This window comes from Giraffa tippelskirchi, chromosome 10, assembly GCF_054371585.1.
Source record: "Giraffa tippelskirchi isolate mGirTip1 chromosome 10, T2T-mGirTip1v1.2.pri, whole genome shotgun sequence".
Classification (NCBI taxonomy): Eukaryota; Metazoa; Chordata; class Mammalia; order Artiodactyla; family Giraffidae; genus Giraffa; species Giraffa tippelskirchi.
This window is the reverse complement of record NC_137284.1, coordinates 38,987,738-39,007,850: the sequence shown is the minus strand read 5'-3', so window position 1 is coordinate 39,007,850 and position 20,113 is coordinate 38,987,738. Positions and strand designations below refer to the sequence as shown.

The window sequence follows — 20,113 nt, the reverse complement described above, 5'->3', positions numbered from 1 at the left end:
AAAAATCTCCTCCCACTTCAGATCATGGGGAGGGGAAAAGGAACCACTTTAAAATAAGCCAGAGCACTCTGTTCTTAATAAGACCGGCCTTCAGGGAAAACTATATTAATGAGAGTCTAACCTGATGGGTGCTTCCCAGGTGGCTCAGTGGTAAAGAATCCACCTGCCAAGCAGGAGATGCAGGTTTGATCCTTGGATTGAGAACATACCCTGGTAAAGGAAATGGCAACCCACTCCAGTATTCTTGCCTGGGATATCCCATGGACAAGATCCATGGAGTCACAAAGAGGTAGACATGACTTAGCAATTAAACAACAACAAAACCTGTATCATGAGAGCCTAACTGGTCTGGAATAACCCAACTCCAGTCTACTTGAGCTGTCCTGCCCTACCTAAGACAAAAAAAATGAAAAACACCTGCAAAGTTTACAGTCCAGAGCACAGGCTTACTAAAGGACTATACATTGCTTCATCTCCTACCACACCACCCTCCACATCTCAACATCACATTGCTGCTGCTGCTAAGTCGCTTCAGTCGTGTCCGACTCTGTGCAACCCCATAGACAGCAGCCCATCAGGCTCCGCCATCCCTGGGCTTCTCCAGGCAAGAACACTGGAGTGGGTTGCCATTTCCTTCTCCAATGCACAAAAGTGAAAAGTGAAAGTGAAGTCGCTTAGTCATGTCCAACTCGTAGCAACCCCATGGACTGCAGCCTACCAGCCTCCTCCGTCCATGGGATTTTCCAGGTAAGAGTACTGGAGTGGGGTGCCATTGCCTTCTCCGCAACATCACATTACTGAAGTCATATTTACAGTGGTTCCTTTTACCCAGTACATCACGTCCAACTATCAAGAAAAAATTACAAAACATACTAAAAGGTAAAAAAACACAGCTTGAAGAGACAAAGCAGGCATCAGAACCAAACACAGCAAAAATGTTGGAATTATCAAACCAGGAATTTAAAACAACTACGATGAATATGCTAAGGTGTCTGTCTAATGGACAAAGAAGACTACGTGCAAAAGTAGATGGAAATGTGAGCAGAGAGGTGGAGGTCCTAAGAGAGAACCAAAAGGAAACACTAGAGATTTAGAACCCAAACAAACCCAGATTGTAACAAGAATGAAGAATGCTTTTGATAGACTTATTATATAGTAGATATGACACGGCTGAGGAAAGAGTTTCTGAGCTTGAAGATGTATCAATAGAAACCTCCAGAAACTGAAAAGCAAATAGAAGAATCAAAACAAAACAAAAACAAAACAGAATATCCAAGGGCTGTGGGCAACTACAGAAGGCATAACATATACATAATAGGGATACCAGGAGAAGAAAAAAAGGAACAGAGCAAATATTTGCAACAATGACTGAGAACTTCCCAAAATTAATGTCAGAAATCAAATAATAGATTCAGCAAGCTCAGAGAAAACTAGGCAGGATAAATGCCCCCAACACTGCCCCCCCCCAAAATACACCTAGGCATATTATTTTCAAACTAGAGAAAATCAAAGATCGGGGGGAAATTCTGAAAGAAGCCCAAGGAAAAAAATAATTTGTAGAACTAGCCTCCTTAATTGTGCTCCTTAATCTTAAACAGTAATAGTACTATCTTCCAAAACACATTTTTTATTGTTTTAACCATTACTTTTTTATTTTTAATTTGAACACAATGAAATTTACAGTTTGCACAGAGTTGTGTACCTACCACCCAGCATCACAATACAGAATAGTTCTGATCTTTTGTAACCAGCCCCTCTTCCACCTTTAATCTCAAGCAACCACTGATCTGTTCTCCCATCCCCTATAGTTTTGGCTTTTGCAGAATATCACATAAACAAAATTATACACTGATGATGAGGGGTTTGCTGAGCTTTATGAATATGTAGATGTTTGTCTTCACCAAATTTGGAAGTTGTCAGCCATTTCTTCAAGTATTTTTTCTTCACAAATCTCTTTGCCTTCTCTAGGATATATAAGACACAAATGTGAGATCTCTGCTATTGTCCTTCAGGTTTTTAAGCTCTGTTTATTTTCTTTAGTCTTTCCTTATTATTTAGATTGTACAATTGAACTATCAAGTTTCTTCAACATTTCCTTCCTCTATCTTCTCCATTCTGCTATTGAAATCATCTAATGAATTCTTAGTTATTTCAACATTTAATATTAATATTTGAGCTATTTTAATTTTCTGTCCCCAAATTTCAATTTGGTTCTTTTTATAGTTTCTTTTTCTCATCTGGGAACTTCAGACTTTCCATTCATTTCAAAAGTGCTTACACACTTTTACACTGGGTTACACAGTGTTTTACACAGTGTTTACACAGCATTAGAATGACTGCTCTGAGAACTTTTATTGTATTTCCAACAGCAAAGTAATTGAATAATTGGTATCTGTTGATTGCTGTTTACCCCACAATTGACTATGATTTCCCTAGTTTTTGGTATATCAAGTACTTCTGGACTATATCCTAGAGACTTACATTTTGACACTCTTAGTCATGTTAAAGACTCGTGGGTCTCTGCAGAACTGATCTGTTGTTTTTGTCATTGTGGTAGGCAATAAACGCTATTAGGTTCCAACCACAAGTCCCAACCCACCGTTTGTGGGCTGTGGTTTCAATATTATTTTCAGTTTTCCAAGTCTTTTCAGTATTATTTAGTCACTCCCCATATGTGCCACCAAAGGGCAGTGGTCTATGCTATGGTTCAGTTCTCAAAACCTTAACGCTTCCTCAAATAAGTTCCACAAATGCTTGGCTCAGGAGTGAATTTCAGACTATATACAGATTTAGATCATCTTTTTCTCTGTCTTCTTCCTTTCCGTGGTTTACCCATAGTCTGTCTCCCACATCCCTTTTCTCAATCCTCTACCTACATTAAATTTTTTGATTCCCCATTCAGTCTCATATTTGTTGCAATGACATCTGCCTCAGGGATAAAGTGGTAAGGAAAGAAAAGGAAGCAAAAGAGTAACACATATTCTCTCCATACTCTTCGGACTACAGGAGATCTTTTTCCCAGCTTCTGATTAAAGAGGAAGATGATCTTTCAGGGTTTTAAATGGTCACACAGTGCCTCTGCCACTACGGCTCCCACCCTTGGAGGACAGCCTCATGATCGGGGCCTGCTTGCTGTCCCATCAGAAGGATAAAACCAAAACACAAAACAAAAAGAAAGGGTGATTTTATGTAGAATCTTCTTTATGCAAGAGTCCTATTTTCCAGGTCTCTGACCATACACAGAGGAAGAGGGGGTTTCTCTTACAGCTTTTTCTGCCTGGATCCATTGTGGGGATCAAGAATAGGGGGTTCCCTAGAGTTCAAGCCAGGAGACAGAGGATGGTGGGTGGGAGCGAAAAGGAAACTCACTGCTGATTAGTCACCAGGCCAGTTTTGACTTCGCTCTGTACACCGCCTGCAATCATTTACTCTTCAGAGGCCTCATGGTAGCTCTATGTGTTCTGTTCAGAGTTTTTAGTTGTAATCAGTGGCAGAGACAGCATGTGTTTCCTCCTCCATCTCAGCAGAACTGGAACCACAAAATTTCCAGAAAGAAACCCCTAACATTTACAGTCAATTGATCTGTGACAAAGGTGTCAAAGCAATTCAATAGGCAAAGAAGAGCTATTTCAACAAATGCTGTTGGGACAACTGGATATCCACATGCAATATAAATAGATAAAACTTTGCCTCACACTGTATAAAAAAGCCAACTCAAAATGGATCACAGATCAAAACATAAAACCAAAAATTATAAAACTTTTAGAAGAAAACATAGGAGGCTCTCAGTTAGCTTAGAAAAAATTTCTTGGTGATGATACAAAAAAACCCAACAAAGTGAACCTTATCAAAATTCAGACCTTTTGAAGAGCACACTTAGACAAGAGAAAGACAGACGACAGACTGGGGGAAAAAAAATTTTTTTCAAGTCATATATTTAATACATTTGTATCCAGAATTTTTTTTTTTAAATCATTTCTACAGAACATATGGAGAGAAGGGAATCCTCTTCCACTATTGGTGGGAATGTAAATTGGTACAGCCATTATGGAGAAGAGTATGGAGGTTCTTCAAAAAAGCTAAAAGTAGAGCTACCATATGACCCCCTCAATCTCACTCCTGGGCATATATCCAGAGAAAAACATGATGCAAACGGATCATGTACCCCAAGGTTCACTGCAGCCCTGTTTACAATAGCCAAGACATGGAAGCAACTTAAATGTCCATCAACAGAGGAATGAATAAAGAAGATGTGGTAAATATATACAATGGAATATTATTCAGCCATTAAAAAGTGTGAAATAATACCATTTGCAGCAACATGGATGGAACTAGAGTGTTAGATGAGTCAGATAGAGAAGGAGAGAAATATCATGACATCCCTCATATGTGGATTCTAAAAAAGAAATTATACAAGTGAACTTACTTACAAAACAGAGAGAGACTCACATACTTAGAAAATGAACTTATGGTTGCTGAGGAGAAGGGATAAAAGGGACTTTAGGAAGGTCATGTACATACTTCTATATTTAAAATGGATAACCAACAAGGACCTACTGTACAGCACATGGAACTCTGCTCAATGTGCCAGCCTGGATGGGAGAGGGGTTTGAGGAAGAATGGATATAGGTATATGCATGGCTGAGTCCCTTTGCTGTTCACCTGAAACTACCACAACATTGTTAACCAGCTATATCCCAATACAAATTAAAAAAAGTTTAAAGTTTGGAAAAAAAATTACCTCCTACAACTTGAGAAACAAAACACAAAACTTGGCAAAAGATTTTAACAGACATTTTATCAAAGATATACCAATGACTAATAAGCACATGAAAAGATTCCCAACATCATTAGTCACTGTTGTTGTTGTTTAGTTGCTAAGTTGTGTCCAACTCTTTTACAACCCCATGGACTGTAGCCCACCAAGCCCTTCTGTCCATGGGATTTCCCAGGCAAGCATAGTGGTGTGAGTTGCCATTTTCTTCTTCAGGGGATCCTCCCAACCCAGCGATTGAACCCATATCTCCTATACTGGCAAGCAGATTCTTTACCACTGAGCTACTGGGGAAGACCCATTAGTCATTAGGTAAAGGCAAATTACAGCCACAACGAGATACAGCAACACATTTTTAGAATGGCTATCATCAAAAAGACTGGTAATGCCAAATGCTGACAAAGATGTTGACAAACTGGACCTCCTGTCCATTGTCACTCTGAATGTAAAATAATATAGCCACTTTTCCTTTAAAAGTTCCTCCTATTATAATAGGAGGGAAGGGGGCAGGGCACAACTTTTGAAAGAGTGACATAGCCCAAGGACACAACACAAACCTATTAAAATCAAATGGGTCCAAGATGGCAGACAAGTCAACTTTGACTAGACCTTGATTCTCAATAAGCAAGCTAAATAACACACCATGACAGTTTTGAGGCACTGTCAAAAGACCAAGGAGTGGGCAGTGGCCCAATTCCTGGAAATCTCCACCTCTTCCCCAAAATAGTTGGAATAATCCTCCCAATCATTAGCATATGAAATTACCCAGCCCATAAAACTAACCATGTCACATTTTCATGGCCACACTCGCCCTCTGCTGTGGCCCACACTCTGTCTGTGGAGGGTGCTTCACTCTGAATCTAAATAAACCCACTTCTTACCTATTACTTTGTCTCTCACTGAATTCTTTCTGCAACGAGATATCAAGATCCTGAGCTTCTTTAGGTCCTGAAACCAGCTACTGTGGGTTTTGGCTTGGTTTGAGTCCTAGCACATGGGTCAATGCCCTATCCAAGGTAAACGGTTTCAATATGACTACGCAATTTCACTCTCAGTGTCAAACCAAGAGACATTAAAACATATGTCAACACACAAGTCTTCTATGCAAATGCTCACTGAAATATTATTCATAATAGCCAAAAACTGGGAACTATCCAAATGTTCATTAGCTGGTTAGTAGATGAACAAAATATTATCCACTCAATGGAATACTACTCAGTCATGAAAAGGAAGAACTTCTATGGATGAATCTCAAAAACATGCTAAGTGAAAGAAGTCAGACATGAAAGAGTGTATATTGTGTGCATGCATGCGTGAGTGCTAAGTCACTTCAGTCGTCTCTGACTCTTTGTGAAGCTTGGACCATAGATAGACCACAAGGCTGCTCTGTCCATGGGATTCTCCAGGCAAGACACTGGAGTGGGTTGCCCTACCCTCCTCCAGGAGATCTTCCTGACTCAGGGATCAAACTCACATCTCTTATGTCTCCCGCATAGGCAGGCAGGTTCTTTACCACTAGTGATACCTGGGAAGCCCCATATATTGTATGATTCCATATATATGAAATTTTCAGAAAAAGGAAATCTATGGATTTGTGCTTTAATAAAGAATATATCTGTGCTTTGCTCCCTGTTCTTGGTACACAGCTTTAAACATCCTTGGAATTTCCTGAGTGGTATAAGTATCTGTTATGCTAATGAAGTGATTCATAGCTTTAGGATCTGGGCTGATCACCAGAAAGACCAACCATACCATTTAACACAAATCTCAAGTTCTGCCACATCCTTACTGTTTTTACATTGCAAACTCATTTATTGAGAACACAGCCAAGAGTCAACAAAGAAAGAAAAAAAGATGTACAAACAAAATGGTAAAAATTATAATTGACAGACATTTTTATAAAAAATTAATTTTTTTTTGAAATTCAAAATGTTTAAGTTACTTGCTGCTAAACTCACCCCGACACTACACACAAAATTCATTTGGTATGTGGGGTACAAAGAAACATTTTCTGTGTATCTAAAAACTTGATTTTCAAAAGAGAGCCTACATTTGCTAATGCTCTCAACCACATACAGCTATATAACCAAAGTAGGCAAGTTTAATAAGTTCACGGGGAGGTAGTTGGAACTGGCCTTACCCATGTGGAAATAATTGCTTTCCTGGCCTACAGCTCTTCCTATTAGGATCAAAACACACTGATGTTATCTTAAGGACCCTTCCAATTTTTGAAAAATAAAACCTAAGTGTTCCATAGTTAGCCAGATATTGTCCAGATATTGTTTGTTTTGTTTAAGGAGAAAATTGTGGCACATTTATTTTTGTACTTAAATCAAAAGCAGAGTTACTATTATGAAGAAAATAAGGGCATTCTGAAAGATAATTATCTCAGTATAGAAAAGCATATACAGAGTTGGTATAGACAAGGCCACCAAGCTTAAACATTGTGATCTGATATTATTAAAACCTCACTTTGGCCCATGGCCTTCTTTGTATCAGAATTTTCCAAATAAACTGTTTGTTCACCAAGAATATGAAATAATGTGACAGCATAGAAATGGTAAGCCATTTAAATTCAATATAGTGACAAGGATAAACTATTAGAGCAAGAATAAAATACAAATTCTGAAGCTCAATGTTTTACAATGCCATTCTGGCATGGATTCTAAATTTTCTAAGCACCTGCCAAAATATAACATGTTGTTTTGATTCATGGAATTGGAAAAGTGGAAAAAAAAAAAAATGATGTCAGACCAGTCTTTTGCCCCTGGCAGTTCAGTATCTATATCATCTAGACTGATAACTATTAAGAAACACAACTTTGTAAAAACAAACAATATAGCCAACCCCAGACCTCCTTGAAGTCTCTTTTAATGTTTTGCCACCTTGAAATCATGACTAATGACTCCAGTTATCTCCAACTTTCTGTCCTATAATCAAAACTCATTTCTTCCCACCTCATCAAGAGACAGGAATGGGACTTCTTTATATATACCTTGCTTATTATAAACACTCCCTAGGCCTTAACCTTGCTCTCTATATCCTTTTCCACATTTGTTTTCTCCTTATCAGGGTGTTATCCATTTTCCCCATATGCTTTTTTAAGCTATACCCTACTTGCTTCTTGAAAGGAAAAAACATCATAGTAACTTTTCTAGGCTAAACTGTAATAGATTACTGTCACCTGTCAGCATCCACAGGGGATTGGCTCCAGAACTGCCACAGATGCCAAAATCCACACATGTTCGGATTCCTTACATAAAATGTCTTAGTACAGTCAGCCCTACACATATGCGGATGTGGAAACCACGAATACCGAGGTCCATCTGCATTTGCATGGTTTACCACTATACCCAGAATGAGGAAATCCCTGCCAGGAGAAAAAACAATAAACTTGAAAATATTATTTGGGGACACTCTACCGTGGTCAGAATTTTTTTTTCGGTTAGTGATATGGGGATATTACAGGAAGCTAGTCAAGTTAACAAAGAGCATATTTCAATGGCAACAGATGTGTAAACTATCTTCATATTTTCTTCCCGTTAAAATACAATACATAAATCAAAGGTGTTATCATAGAAGAGATAATCCAATTTTCCTTTACAGGATTCTTCACTGCTGAGCCACAAGGGAAGCTCGCAGCTATTAGCATAGCTATGGATCCAAAATATCTGTCTTCCATTACCAAAGGTTAGAGATGTCCATATACTCACATTAATATAGAAAATATATCACCCTATTTAATTCAATAAATAGCTATAATTTAATACAGGCTAAATCCTAATAGGCTTACTTTGTGTTATTACATTAGCAGCTTTATAAATCTATTTTTCACAGAGTAATGCATGAGTGGATGCTTTTAATCCTATTTAAAGTGACAACAGGACACTGCATGGCAAGGTCCTAAGTGACAGGTTTATGGACTCAGTCACTGGACTGTAAAGTTTCCTGAGAGCTTAAACCATATTAGTCTTATTTATAGTTAAAACTCAGCACTTTGCATAGAGCCTGGCACTCAATTAATACTTAGGGAAGAAAGGGAGGGGAAATAACACTAGATCTGGTACCAGTGCCATGGGTTACATCTACCTTTAAGATGCACTTGGTAAGTATTGCTCACTGATTAAATTTTACAAGCCACTAGGTACCGGCACTCTACTAGTTTCAGAAACTTCACTATTGGAAATATTAATACATTGCTTATTAAAGACATATATTTCCTGTGTTTCAGTCGCTGCGATCATGTCTGACTCCCTGTCACGTTATGGACTGTAGCCCACCAGGCTCTTCTGTCCATGGGATTTTCTAGACAGGAATATTGGAGTGGGTTGCCATTTCCTTCTCCAGAAGATCTTCCTGACCCAGGAATAGTACAAACGTCTCCTTCTTGGCAGACATATTCTTTACTGCTGATCTACCAGGGAAGCACATATATTTCCAGAGGTGATATTAAAAGAGAAATAGTTTAAAAATATATATTTAATTAAGCAAAAAAACAGATGTAATTTTTAAAATATAAATAAAAGTTTACTTCTAGGTTTCCTTATATAAAGAATTTGCATTCATAATAAGAAAATACTTGGCTTAAGAATTATATTAAATTGAATATAATTTTAACATAATTTCAAGTGTTGGACATGTATCTAATATCAATGATCAACTGATCATTTAACTTTTGTTAAATGATCAACTAACTTTGTGACTAAGAGTGAATATAAATATGTACATTTTATATGCCTTAAGTATTCCTTAAGGCATGAAAAAATTTTGTTAAAAAATGTATCACTGCATTTACGAAATTTATGATTTTAGAATAATATAGCCCTAATATTTCAGTTCAGTTCAGTCGCTCAGTCGTGTCCAACTCTTTGCGACCCCATGAATTGCAGCACGCCAGGCCTCTCTGTCCATCACCAACTCCCGGAGTCTACCCAAACCCATGTCCATCGAGTCGGTGATGCCATCCAACCATCTCATCCTCTGTCGTCCACTTCTCCTCCCGCCCCCAGTCCTACCCAGCATTAGGGTCTTTTCCAATGAGTCAACACTTCGCATGAGGTGGCCAAAGTATTGGAGTTTCAGCTTCAACATCAGACCCTCCAATGAACACCCAGGATTGATCTCTTTTAGGATGGATTGACTGGATCTCCTTGCAGTCCAAGGGACTCTCAAGAGTCTTCTCCAACACCACAGTTCAAAAGCATCAATTCTGCGGCGCTCAGCTTTCTTCACCATCCAACTCTCACATCCATACATGACCACTGGAAAAACCATAGCCTTGACTAGACGGACTTTTGTTGGCAAAGTAATGTCTCTGCTTTTAAATATGCTGTCTAGGTTGGCCATAACCTTCCTTCCAAGGAGTAAGCGTCTTTTAATTTCATGGCTGCAGTCACCATCAGCAGTGATTCTGGAGCCCGAAAAAATAAAGTCTGACACTGTTTCCACTGTTTCCCCATCTATTTCCCATGGAGTGATGGGACCAGATGCCATGATCTTAGTTTTCTGAACATTGAGCTTTAAGCCAACTTTTTCACTCTCCTCCTTCACCTTCATCAAGAGGCTCTTTAGTTCTTCTTCACTCTCTGCCATAAGGGTGGTGTCATCTGCATATCTGAGGTTATTGATATTTCTTCCGGCAATCTTGATTCCAGCTTGTGTTTCTTCCAGCCCAGCGTTTCTCATGATGTATTCTGCATATAAGTTAAATAAGCACGGTGACAATATACAGCCTTGACGGACTCCTTTTCCTATTTGGAACCAGTCTGTTGTTCCATGTCCAGTTCTAACTGTTGCTTCCTGACCTGCATACAGGTTTTTCAAGAGACAGGTCAGATGGTCTGGTATTCCCATCTCTTTCAGAATTTTCCAGTTTATTGTGATCCACACAGTCAAAGGCTTTGGCATAGTCAATAAAGCAGAAATAGATGTTTTTCTGGAACTCTCTTGCTTTTTCAATGATCCAGTGGATATTGGCAATTTGATCTCTGGTTCCTCTGCCTTTTCTAAAACCAGCTTGAACACCTGGAAGTTCACGGTTCACGTATTGCTGAAGCCTGGTTTGGAGAATTTTGAGCATTACTTTACTAGCATGTGAGATGAGTGCAATTGTGCGGTAGTTTGAGCATTCTTTGGCATTGCCTTTCTTTGGGATTGGAATGAAAACTGACCTTTTCCAGTCCTGTGGCCACTGCTGAGTTTTCCAAATTTGCTGGCATATCGAGCATAGCACTTTCACAGCATCACCTTTGAGGATTTGAAATAGCTCAACTGGAATTCCATCACCTCCACTAGCTTTGTTCGTAGTGATGCTTTCTAAGGCCCAGTTGACTTCACATTCCAGGATGTCTGGCTCTAGGTGAGTGATCACACCATCGTGATTATATGGGTCGTGAAGATTTTTTTTGTACAGTTCTTTTGTGTATTCTTGCCACCTCTTCTTAATATCTTCTGCTTCTGTTAGGTCCATACCATTTCTGTCCTTTATTGAGCCCATCTTTGCATGAAATGTTCCTTTGGTATCTCTAATTTTCTTGAACTAACTTACCCTACTCAAATTACTTGTTTCTCCCCTTATTATTTAAACTGCTCATGCTTTTAAACCATACACTTGCTTATACCTCCTTCTGAAGCTCTGCAATTATAATTACTTCCCCCATTGCTTTGTACTTTTCAAGTTTCTTCCATAATTAGAACTAAATTATCAATGGGTTAGAATATAAGCTCCCCAAAGACAAGGATATTAGTCTGTTTTGCTTACTGATAGATTGCAAGCACCTAAAACAATGCCAGGAATATTAGAAGCTGCTCAGTAAATACTTTCAAGGATTATTTCTCCTTTCATTCATCAGTCTTTCTAACATAAAGACACAGATATGAAAGACTAAACTTTTCGGAAAAGTGAAGATAGATATGTTTGTACTTTAGAAATTCGCAAATTTTTTTCAAGTTAATAGAGCTGTAACAGATGAATCAACCTGCTGACTATTGGAAGTCATTAGCTTCTTCATTACATAATACTCTGTGACTCAGTGGATATACAATAGCAGCTAACAGAGAAGGTAAAGGCTTTAAGTCTTTAAAGTCCTAGAGTTTGAAATCCTGCCTTTCTATGGTGAAGAACTGCTTAACTTTGCTCTCTTTTAAAACTATGAATTAAGAATAAGTGAAAGTCGCTCAGTTGTGTCCAAATCTTTGCAACCCTATGGACTATACAGTCCATGGAATTCTCCAGGCCACAGTACTGGAGTGGGTAGCCTTTCCCTTCTCCAGGAGATCTTCCCAACCCAGGGATCAAATCCAGGTCTCCCGCATAACAGGCGGATTCTTGACCAGCTGAGCCACCAGAGAAGCCCAAGAACACTGGAGTGGGTAGGCTATCCCTTCTCCAGGGGATCTTCCTGACCCAGGAATCGAACCAGGGTCTCCAGCATTGCAGGTGGATTCTTTACCAGATGAGCTACCAGGGAAGCTCCTGAATTAAGAACAACCTAATGAAAAAACACCAATTCCTGGATTATTCGGGTTCAAGTTATATAACAGTATATAACTCTTGAAATACATAAATTTAAGAGAAATTTCATCTTATTTTTTTTAAAACAACTTGTTTCATCCTATACATAAGTAAGGCTGAAAATACGATTATCCCTTTCTTGAAAAAGTTTTAAAACTATAATTTTTGAGTCAAGTACATTTAAAAACTATTTTTGATAGTGATAATTTTACAAGTTAGCCTTCCAAAGAAACACACTACAAAATTCTACTCCCCCAAATTACCTGCTTTATAGCATTTTTATGCAATTTAATCAAAATACAAAAATCCAGCTAGCCCATACACAAGACTGTACAAAGAACACATTAGCATGGTTAGGCATTCAGTGACAAAACAGAATTGTGAAGGGTCACTTTTTCTCTCTTCACTTTAAGCCATATATTTCACTACACATATGAAAAGATAACAGTGATAATTAGAATACATCAAAAATATATGGCTAATTACATAATCTCAGAGGTCTTAGCTATTGAGCTAAAGCTATTTTTCAACTGTCAAACTACAGGACAACTGAATGAATAGAAAACTCTAAGTAAGTGAATACACTGAGGGAGATTATATTATATAATGGAATGAATGGGTTTTGGAGACACACTGGGGTTCACATTTCAGGATTCCCATCTCCCAGTTGTTTGATCATAGGCAAAATGTTTAACTTCTCTGACACTTGGTTTATCTATAAAATGGGCATAATTTCTCCCTTGCAGAGTTGTGATAAAGATTTAAAAGGATAATGTGTCATTCATTTGCTTAAATTCTCTAATGATTCATTATAACTTAGAAAAAATATTACAAACCCCTTCAAAAATTACCTTCTTACTTTCAAAGAAAGGAATCATGTTTTCTGGTCTCAACATTTCTTAAAATATGTAAGTAGAAATGTTCAACAGGTAGACAAAACATAAGCTTAAAGTCAGAATTCAGGGAAGGGTATGGCTTACCTGGTGGATCAATGGTAAAGAATCCACCTGCAATGTAGGAAATGTGGGTTCAATCCCTGGGTCAGGAAAATCTCCTGGAAAAGGAAATGGCAACCTATCCCAGCTTTTTTTGCCTAGGATATCCCACAGATAGAGGAGCCTGGTGGACTACAGTCCATAGGGTCACAGAAAGTTGGACACAACTTAGCAACTAAACCACCACCACCACAGGGAAGGGTACACAAGAGACAGGCAAAGCTCAGTGTCATCAAGCATTCAGATCACAAACTTATTCAAAGACTACTATCTTTGTAATTTGATACACCAGTCTTTATTCCTCCTAACTGGTATCATTGTCATGAAGTTACTTATTAATCACTACTTAACAAATATTTTTGCAGTAATGAGCTGAAACAATTTTCCAACTACCCTAGAACAAGTAAGCTCCTTACTGACCACCTCCCTTAGCATGTCATAAGTTTTCTAACAATGTAAACATGGTAAATTCAGCTTCTGCTTTCAGTAAACCAATAAATCGTTAACTTTTAGTTTGTTTCCTACCTCCAAAGTAATTCTCTATTATTGACCAGACGCTAAAATTTAGCACAGTCCCAGGTGGCGCAAGTGATAAAGAACTTGCCTGCCAATGCAGGAGACATAAGAGACATTGGTTCTATCCCTGGGTCGTAAGACCCCCTGGAGAAGGGCATGGCAATCCACTGCAGAATTCTTGCCTGGAGAATGCCCATGGACAGAGGAGCCTGGTGGGCTACAGTCCATAGGGTTGTAAAAAGTCAGACACAACTGAAGTGACTTGGCTTGCATGCAAGTGGAATCTGGACTTGGATTCTAGTTACTTCCGGACTCAACCTTAACTAAACATTTCTACTCTTTTTCAGGTTTTTTCCCATGTATTGATGCCACTGTTTCCCCCACCAAAGAGGAAGCTCCCCTAGAGGCAAGAACCATATTATATCATATATCATCTATTCTCATAGTACTTAGCCTACCATGTCCAAAAATACCTATGCCACTTGCACATACACATATTCAATAATTTCTTTGTTTTCCTTTGTCCTAATTGTCTATTTCCCAAAGTTAAATAATTAAAACTAATTTGTAGCCTATCCCAGCTACCATTTACTGAATACTTACTATGCATCACTCTGTATTTTTTTAATCTACAGAATATTATCATATTTTATCAACTCTAAAATATCATAGACTTAATTTTAGAGGTGTTAAGATGTGAAAAATAGTAAATGGTGACTATGAGGTGTCACTAATTAGAAGACATATTCCATTTTCAGAGATCTTAAAATGCAAGAAAAAAATGTGCAAGAGAGGGATTAAAAATTTTGTCCTCATTAATACCTATAAACTAGTTATTACTCTTATAATCTTCAGTTACAATCTTCAGTAACTAGGGGAGGAATGGATCAGAAGCAAACTGATTTAACTACTTCCTCTCCATAAAGTAAAATATATACATATGCAATATGTGTTGATATGCTCAGAAGAATACTTATAAAACTGTCTTGCATATATTTACTTTCCCAAACTTTTTATAAAGATAAAGTTCAAAAGATCACTGATCACTCCCATGAAAAAAATTCATAGTAATTACTAAAACCTAAAATTCATACTGACAAATTTTAGGCGGATAAATATGCCCAACTTTATTAATGGGAATATTTTCTTCTCTCAAAATGGCAACACAGACATTAGTTTGTTGAGAATACAAAGAGATGAATTAAGTATTTCTCATAGACAAAGTATATATTACAAATCAATACCAAAGTAATTTGCCAATATACATACAATTAAACATTTAAAGGTATATAATTTCCAAATGACTGTACATTCTTACCTAACACATTGATATACCTATTGACTGATAAATTTTATAATCACACAATAATAGTTCCAGTTAACTTCTTAGATATTTACTCACTTCCACTATTAAATGTTTAAGGTGTCAAATTATATATATTACATTAAATTACACAGACCTTAATTCCAGAATAAAAAGAAAGCACTATATTTTATCCGTAAGTATTTGCTGGTAGAATAGAAAAGGGAACATGGCAATGTGACATTATATTCAACCTCAACCTAAGGATATCTTAGTAAGGAAGTGAATAAAGAAAAAGCAGACAGAGTGGTAATGGAACCAGTAATGATTTGGTAATGAAAATTTATTTCAGGTGCTGGATTTTTTTAAGAATTGGTAGGAGCATTTAGAAAAATCTAAACTTAGACTCTTAGTTGAGCCTCAACTACAAGGACAGACTAAACTCCATTTCTCTCCCTTCCTCTACCCCTCCTTCTGTGATAAATACTAACATTTCAGATTATTTTATGCTAAGAAAGAAGTATCACAATTGTAGAATATAAAACAAGAAGAAAGAAAGAAGTATGGGGCTATTTTCAATAAATATATATTTATTTGAAGAAGTTATTATTAAATGTCATTTTCTTTTAAGAGTAAAAACAATTGGTAACTAAAGATTAAAAGGTTCAGCAATTTATATTCAACCCAAGATAAGGTTCTAGTATGACTTAACTGAAATCGATTTGTAGGTCAGATTCATTCAGTATTATGTACTTCAGATATTTTCAATTTGTTATATTAATTTAAAAAACACTATGAATTAAGAACTAATAAGTATATAAAAATTCTCATCTTACTTCTCCATTTCTTAATGTTGTGATGACTCCTCTTGCTACACCCATTCTAAATAGTGTTTCTGTGGCCTGTGAATTTAAAAGAAAAAAAAAATCAAAGCTATATCATCTGTAATCTATTCAACTGTACATCCCAACACCAAAATGCAAAACATTCAATATTACATTTTCCAGGAACTGCTAAAGAAGCATGAATAAGGTATAATAAGCTTTATACTATACTCCAAAAATATCATTTTGAGAATATTTTAATGTTATAAACAGCTCAAACTGCAATGTTTCAAAGGTTATTTTGATCTGTTATTATTATTTCACACCTATAGTTTCAAATTAGAACACTTAAATAGGTATAAAACTTAGCTTTGTTAACAAAGATTAAATAAGAACTTAGAACTTGAATTCACTTCAGAAATTACCATTTATTCTGATTGGTATAAAAATACCAGTCCAAATCACTTGATGGGTACTGAAATACTGACAGAAAATGAAGTAATTCTGTGATGTCGTGTGTTAAATAGTACCTGAAAAGACTTAATGCTTTCTATACACTAACAATGAACAATCCTAAAAGGAAACTAAGAATTTTGTTTATAACAGTTATCAAAAAAAAATTTTAAAGACATAGGAATAAATTTAACCAAAGAAGCAGAAGACTTATTCACTAAAAACTAAAAAACACTGCTCAGAGATCTAAAAATATAAATAAATGGAAAGACAACCTCTGTTCATCAATGAAAAGACATAATATCATTAAGATATCAATATTACCCAAAATGACCTATAGAGTCAATGTTATGTTATTCCTATCAAAATTCCAATGATTTCTTTACATAAATACAAAAATCCATCCAAAAATTCATATGCAACCCCAAAGACCCCAAACAGCCAAAATACTCTTGAAAAAGAGGAACGAAGTTGGAGGACTCATACCTTCTGATTTCAAAACTTACTTTAAAGCTACAGTAATCATAAAGATATGTAGAGGCCAATGAAATAGAAGCGAGAACCTAAAAACAAACTTTACAAACAGTCTAATGATGTTCAAGAAAGGTACTGAGACCATTCTTTGGAGAAACGACTGTCTTTTTAACAAATGGTACTAGGAAAACTGGACAAACACATTACTAAATTTGTGAATTCAGCACAACATGAGCATAATTTCAATCCATAACTCAGAGAGAGTTAAAATAGGCCACTAATAGGGAGGAAGAAGGGTTATCCATACACACAAACAAAAAACAAGTGATAAATGAATCACTTTGCTATGACAGAATTTTACAAATGCATGTACAACTAGATGTTGAAAGATGTACACAAATTTTTATTAGAAGAAAAAATTTCTTACCAATGATACATTGCATTTTTTTCCATTCTTAATGATATGTACACTAAATTACATCTTCCATCTTCCTGTTTCTTTTGAAAACCTTATTTGGTCTAGTGATGTGATTAACAGGCCTCATCTAGGTCACCTTAGTTACTGTATATATTTGAGAAGCAAAAGGGGAAAGGCAGAGGCAGCAAGCACTTGGGATAAAATACACAACTTCTCCTCTAAACCACATCAAACTACTTTACTCTTTTGTGACTCACAAACCTGAGGCAGTTTGAAGATTTAATTATTCTTTGGCACTTTCTCCAATAGAGAAAGAATACCAAATTCAATCTTTTGTTTCCAACTAAATTGATTTATTTCACGAGCTCTTCCCACCAACATTTTTAAGGACGTTTCATTCTGACAGCTCTCTGTCAATTCAGCTCAACTTCCTTTGATTCTTTAAGAAAGCACTGGAGTGGACAACATTCTTTTGACCTCTACCAAAGAGACTGCTTTTCATTTACTTGTACCCAGACAATGACTAACAAGTGTCCGAAACAATGAGATACAGGGCTAATTCTCAGCATCTGTAAATTTACCACTAACAAATTCTTCATTGAAACTTCCCTCTCCTCGAGTTTTGATAATAACTAAAATGATTCATACTAAAAACGTTCATTAAACATTTGTCAGTGGCAGAGAGAAAAACCATCTGTAGGTTCTCACTTAAAAATAGGCTAGCAAGAGAGAATGCTTTTAGGAAAAGTGTTGGATAAAGCAACTCAGGGACATGAAATCTAGATGTAAGAAATGCAAAGTTGAAGAATGGATCCTTGTGTTTGGGTGTGTGGGTGGGTGTATGTATGTATGTGTGTGTGTGTGTGTGTGTGTGTGTGTGCACGTGCACACACACAAGCCAAAAGAAGATCCAGAAGGATCTTTTCTAATATTCTATCATGCACATATACCATTTGCTAACAGTAAAAGGAAAAAGGGAAAAATAAAGGTAACAATTTTAATACACTAAAACATAAAACAGATTTAAAACAGAATTTTGGAACAGTGTAAAATATTATAACACAAGCAATACTACACTGAATGGCTCCCAAAGTGAAAATAATCAAAATTCAACAGAGACTCGTGTTCTTACAGTCCAATGCATTTTAATTCATTAAATCAACACAAAATAAGTCATCTTAACAAGGAAAATATACTTAATAGATTTCACCTTGAAAACCATCATATTATAGAAAGACTTTATTGGGTTAATTTAATATGCAGTTTATACATATAAATACAAAAGCTTTATTTAGCATATATTTATTTCCTATTTCCTATATTTACTTCCTATCAGTCAGGCAACTAGAATTGTAGTTATCTTATTCCCACTATTCAGTTCAGTTCAGTCGCTCAGTCATGCCCAACTCTTTGCGACCCCATGAACTGCAGCACGCCAGGCTTCCCTGTCCATCACCAACTCCCAGAGTTCGCCCAAACCCATATCCATCAAGCCAATGATGCCATCCAGCCATCTCATCCTCTGTCATCCCCTTCTCCTCCTGCCCTCAATCTTTCCCAGCATCAGGGTCTTTTCCAATGAGTCAGCTCTTCGCATCAGGTGGCCAAAGTATTGGAGTTTCAGCTTCAACATAAGTCCTTCCAAAGAACACCCAGGACTGATCTCCTTTAGGATGGACTGAGTGGATCTCCTCTCAGTCGGAGTGACTCTCAAGAGTCTTCTCCAACACCACAGTTTAAAAGTATCAATTCTTCGGTGCTCAGCTTTCTTTACAGTCCAACTCTCACATCCATACATGACCACTGGTAAAACCATAGCCATAGTCTTGACTAGATGGACCTTTGTTGACAAAGTAATGTCTCTCCTTTTTAATATGCTGTCTACGTTGGTAATAACTTTCCTTCCAAGGAGTAAGCGTCTTTTAATTTCATAGCTGCAGTCACCATCTGAAGTGATTTTGGAGCCCAGAAAAATAAAGTCAGCCACTGTTTCCATTGTTTCCCCATCTATCTGCCATGATGTGATGGGACTGGATGCCATGATCTTAGTTTTCTGAATGTTAAGCTTTAAGCCAGCTTTTTCACTCTTGTCTTTCACTTTCATCAAGAGGATCTTTAGGTCTTCATAGAACTGTTCAACTTCAGCTTCTTCGGCGTTACTGGTCGGGACACAGACTTGAATTACCGTGATATTGAATGGTTTGCCTTGGAAACGAAGAGAGATCATTCTGTCGTTTTTGAGATTGCATCCAAGTACTGCATTTTGGACTCTTTTGTTGACTATGATGGCTACTCCATTTCTTCTAAGGGATTCCTGCCCACAGTAATAGATATAATGGTCATCTGAGTTAAATTCACCCATTCCAGCCCATCTTAGTTCACTGATTCCTAGAATGTCGATGTTCACTATTGTCATCTCCTGTTTGACCACTTCCAATTTGCCTTGATTCATGGACCTAACATTCCAGGTTGCTATGCAATATTGCTCTTTACAGCATCGAATCTTCCTTGTATCACCTGTCCCATTCACAACTGGGTGTTGTTTTTGCTTTGGCTCCATCCCTTCATTCTTTCTGGAGTTATTTCTCCACAGATTTCCAGTAGCATATTGGGCACCTACTGACCTGGGGAGTTCATCTTTCAGTGTCCTATCTTTTTGCCTTTTCATACTGTTCATGGGATTCTCAAAGCAAGAATACTGAAGTGGTTTGCCATTCCCTTCTCCAGTGGACCACATTCTGTCAGACCTCTCCACCACGCTCCATCTGTCTTGGGTGGCCCCATATGGCATGGCTTAGTTTCACTGAGTTAGACAAGACTGTGGTCCATGTGATCAGATTGGT

The 20,113-nt window shown here is 37.1% G+C and overlaps 1 protein-coding gene across 2 annotated transcripts in view; it reads right to left on the bottom strand.

Annotated features, from left to right (window-relative positions):
- The window catches only part of TMEM135 (transmembrane protein 135), a 279,242-nt gene that overhangs the window by 137,221 nt on the left and 121,908 nt on the right, over nucleotides 1–20,113 (bottom strand). Inside the window, exon 5 of one of the 2 annotated variants that reach the window (XM_081533337.1) lies at nucleotides 15,938–16,003. The exons of the other annotated variant lie outside the window; for it this stretch is intronic. Coding sequence (XP_081389463.1) covers nucleotides 15,938–16,003 — 66 coding nt within the window. The remainder of the gene's footprint in view (nucleotides 1–15,937; nucleotides 16,004–20,113) is intronic. 2 annotated transcript variants of the gene reach the window in all.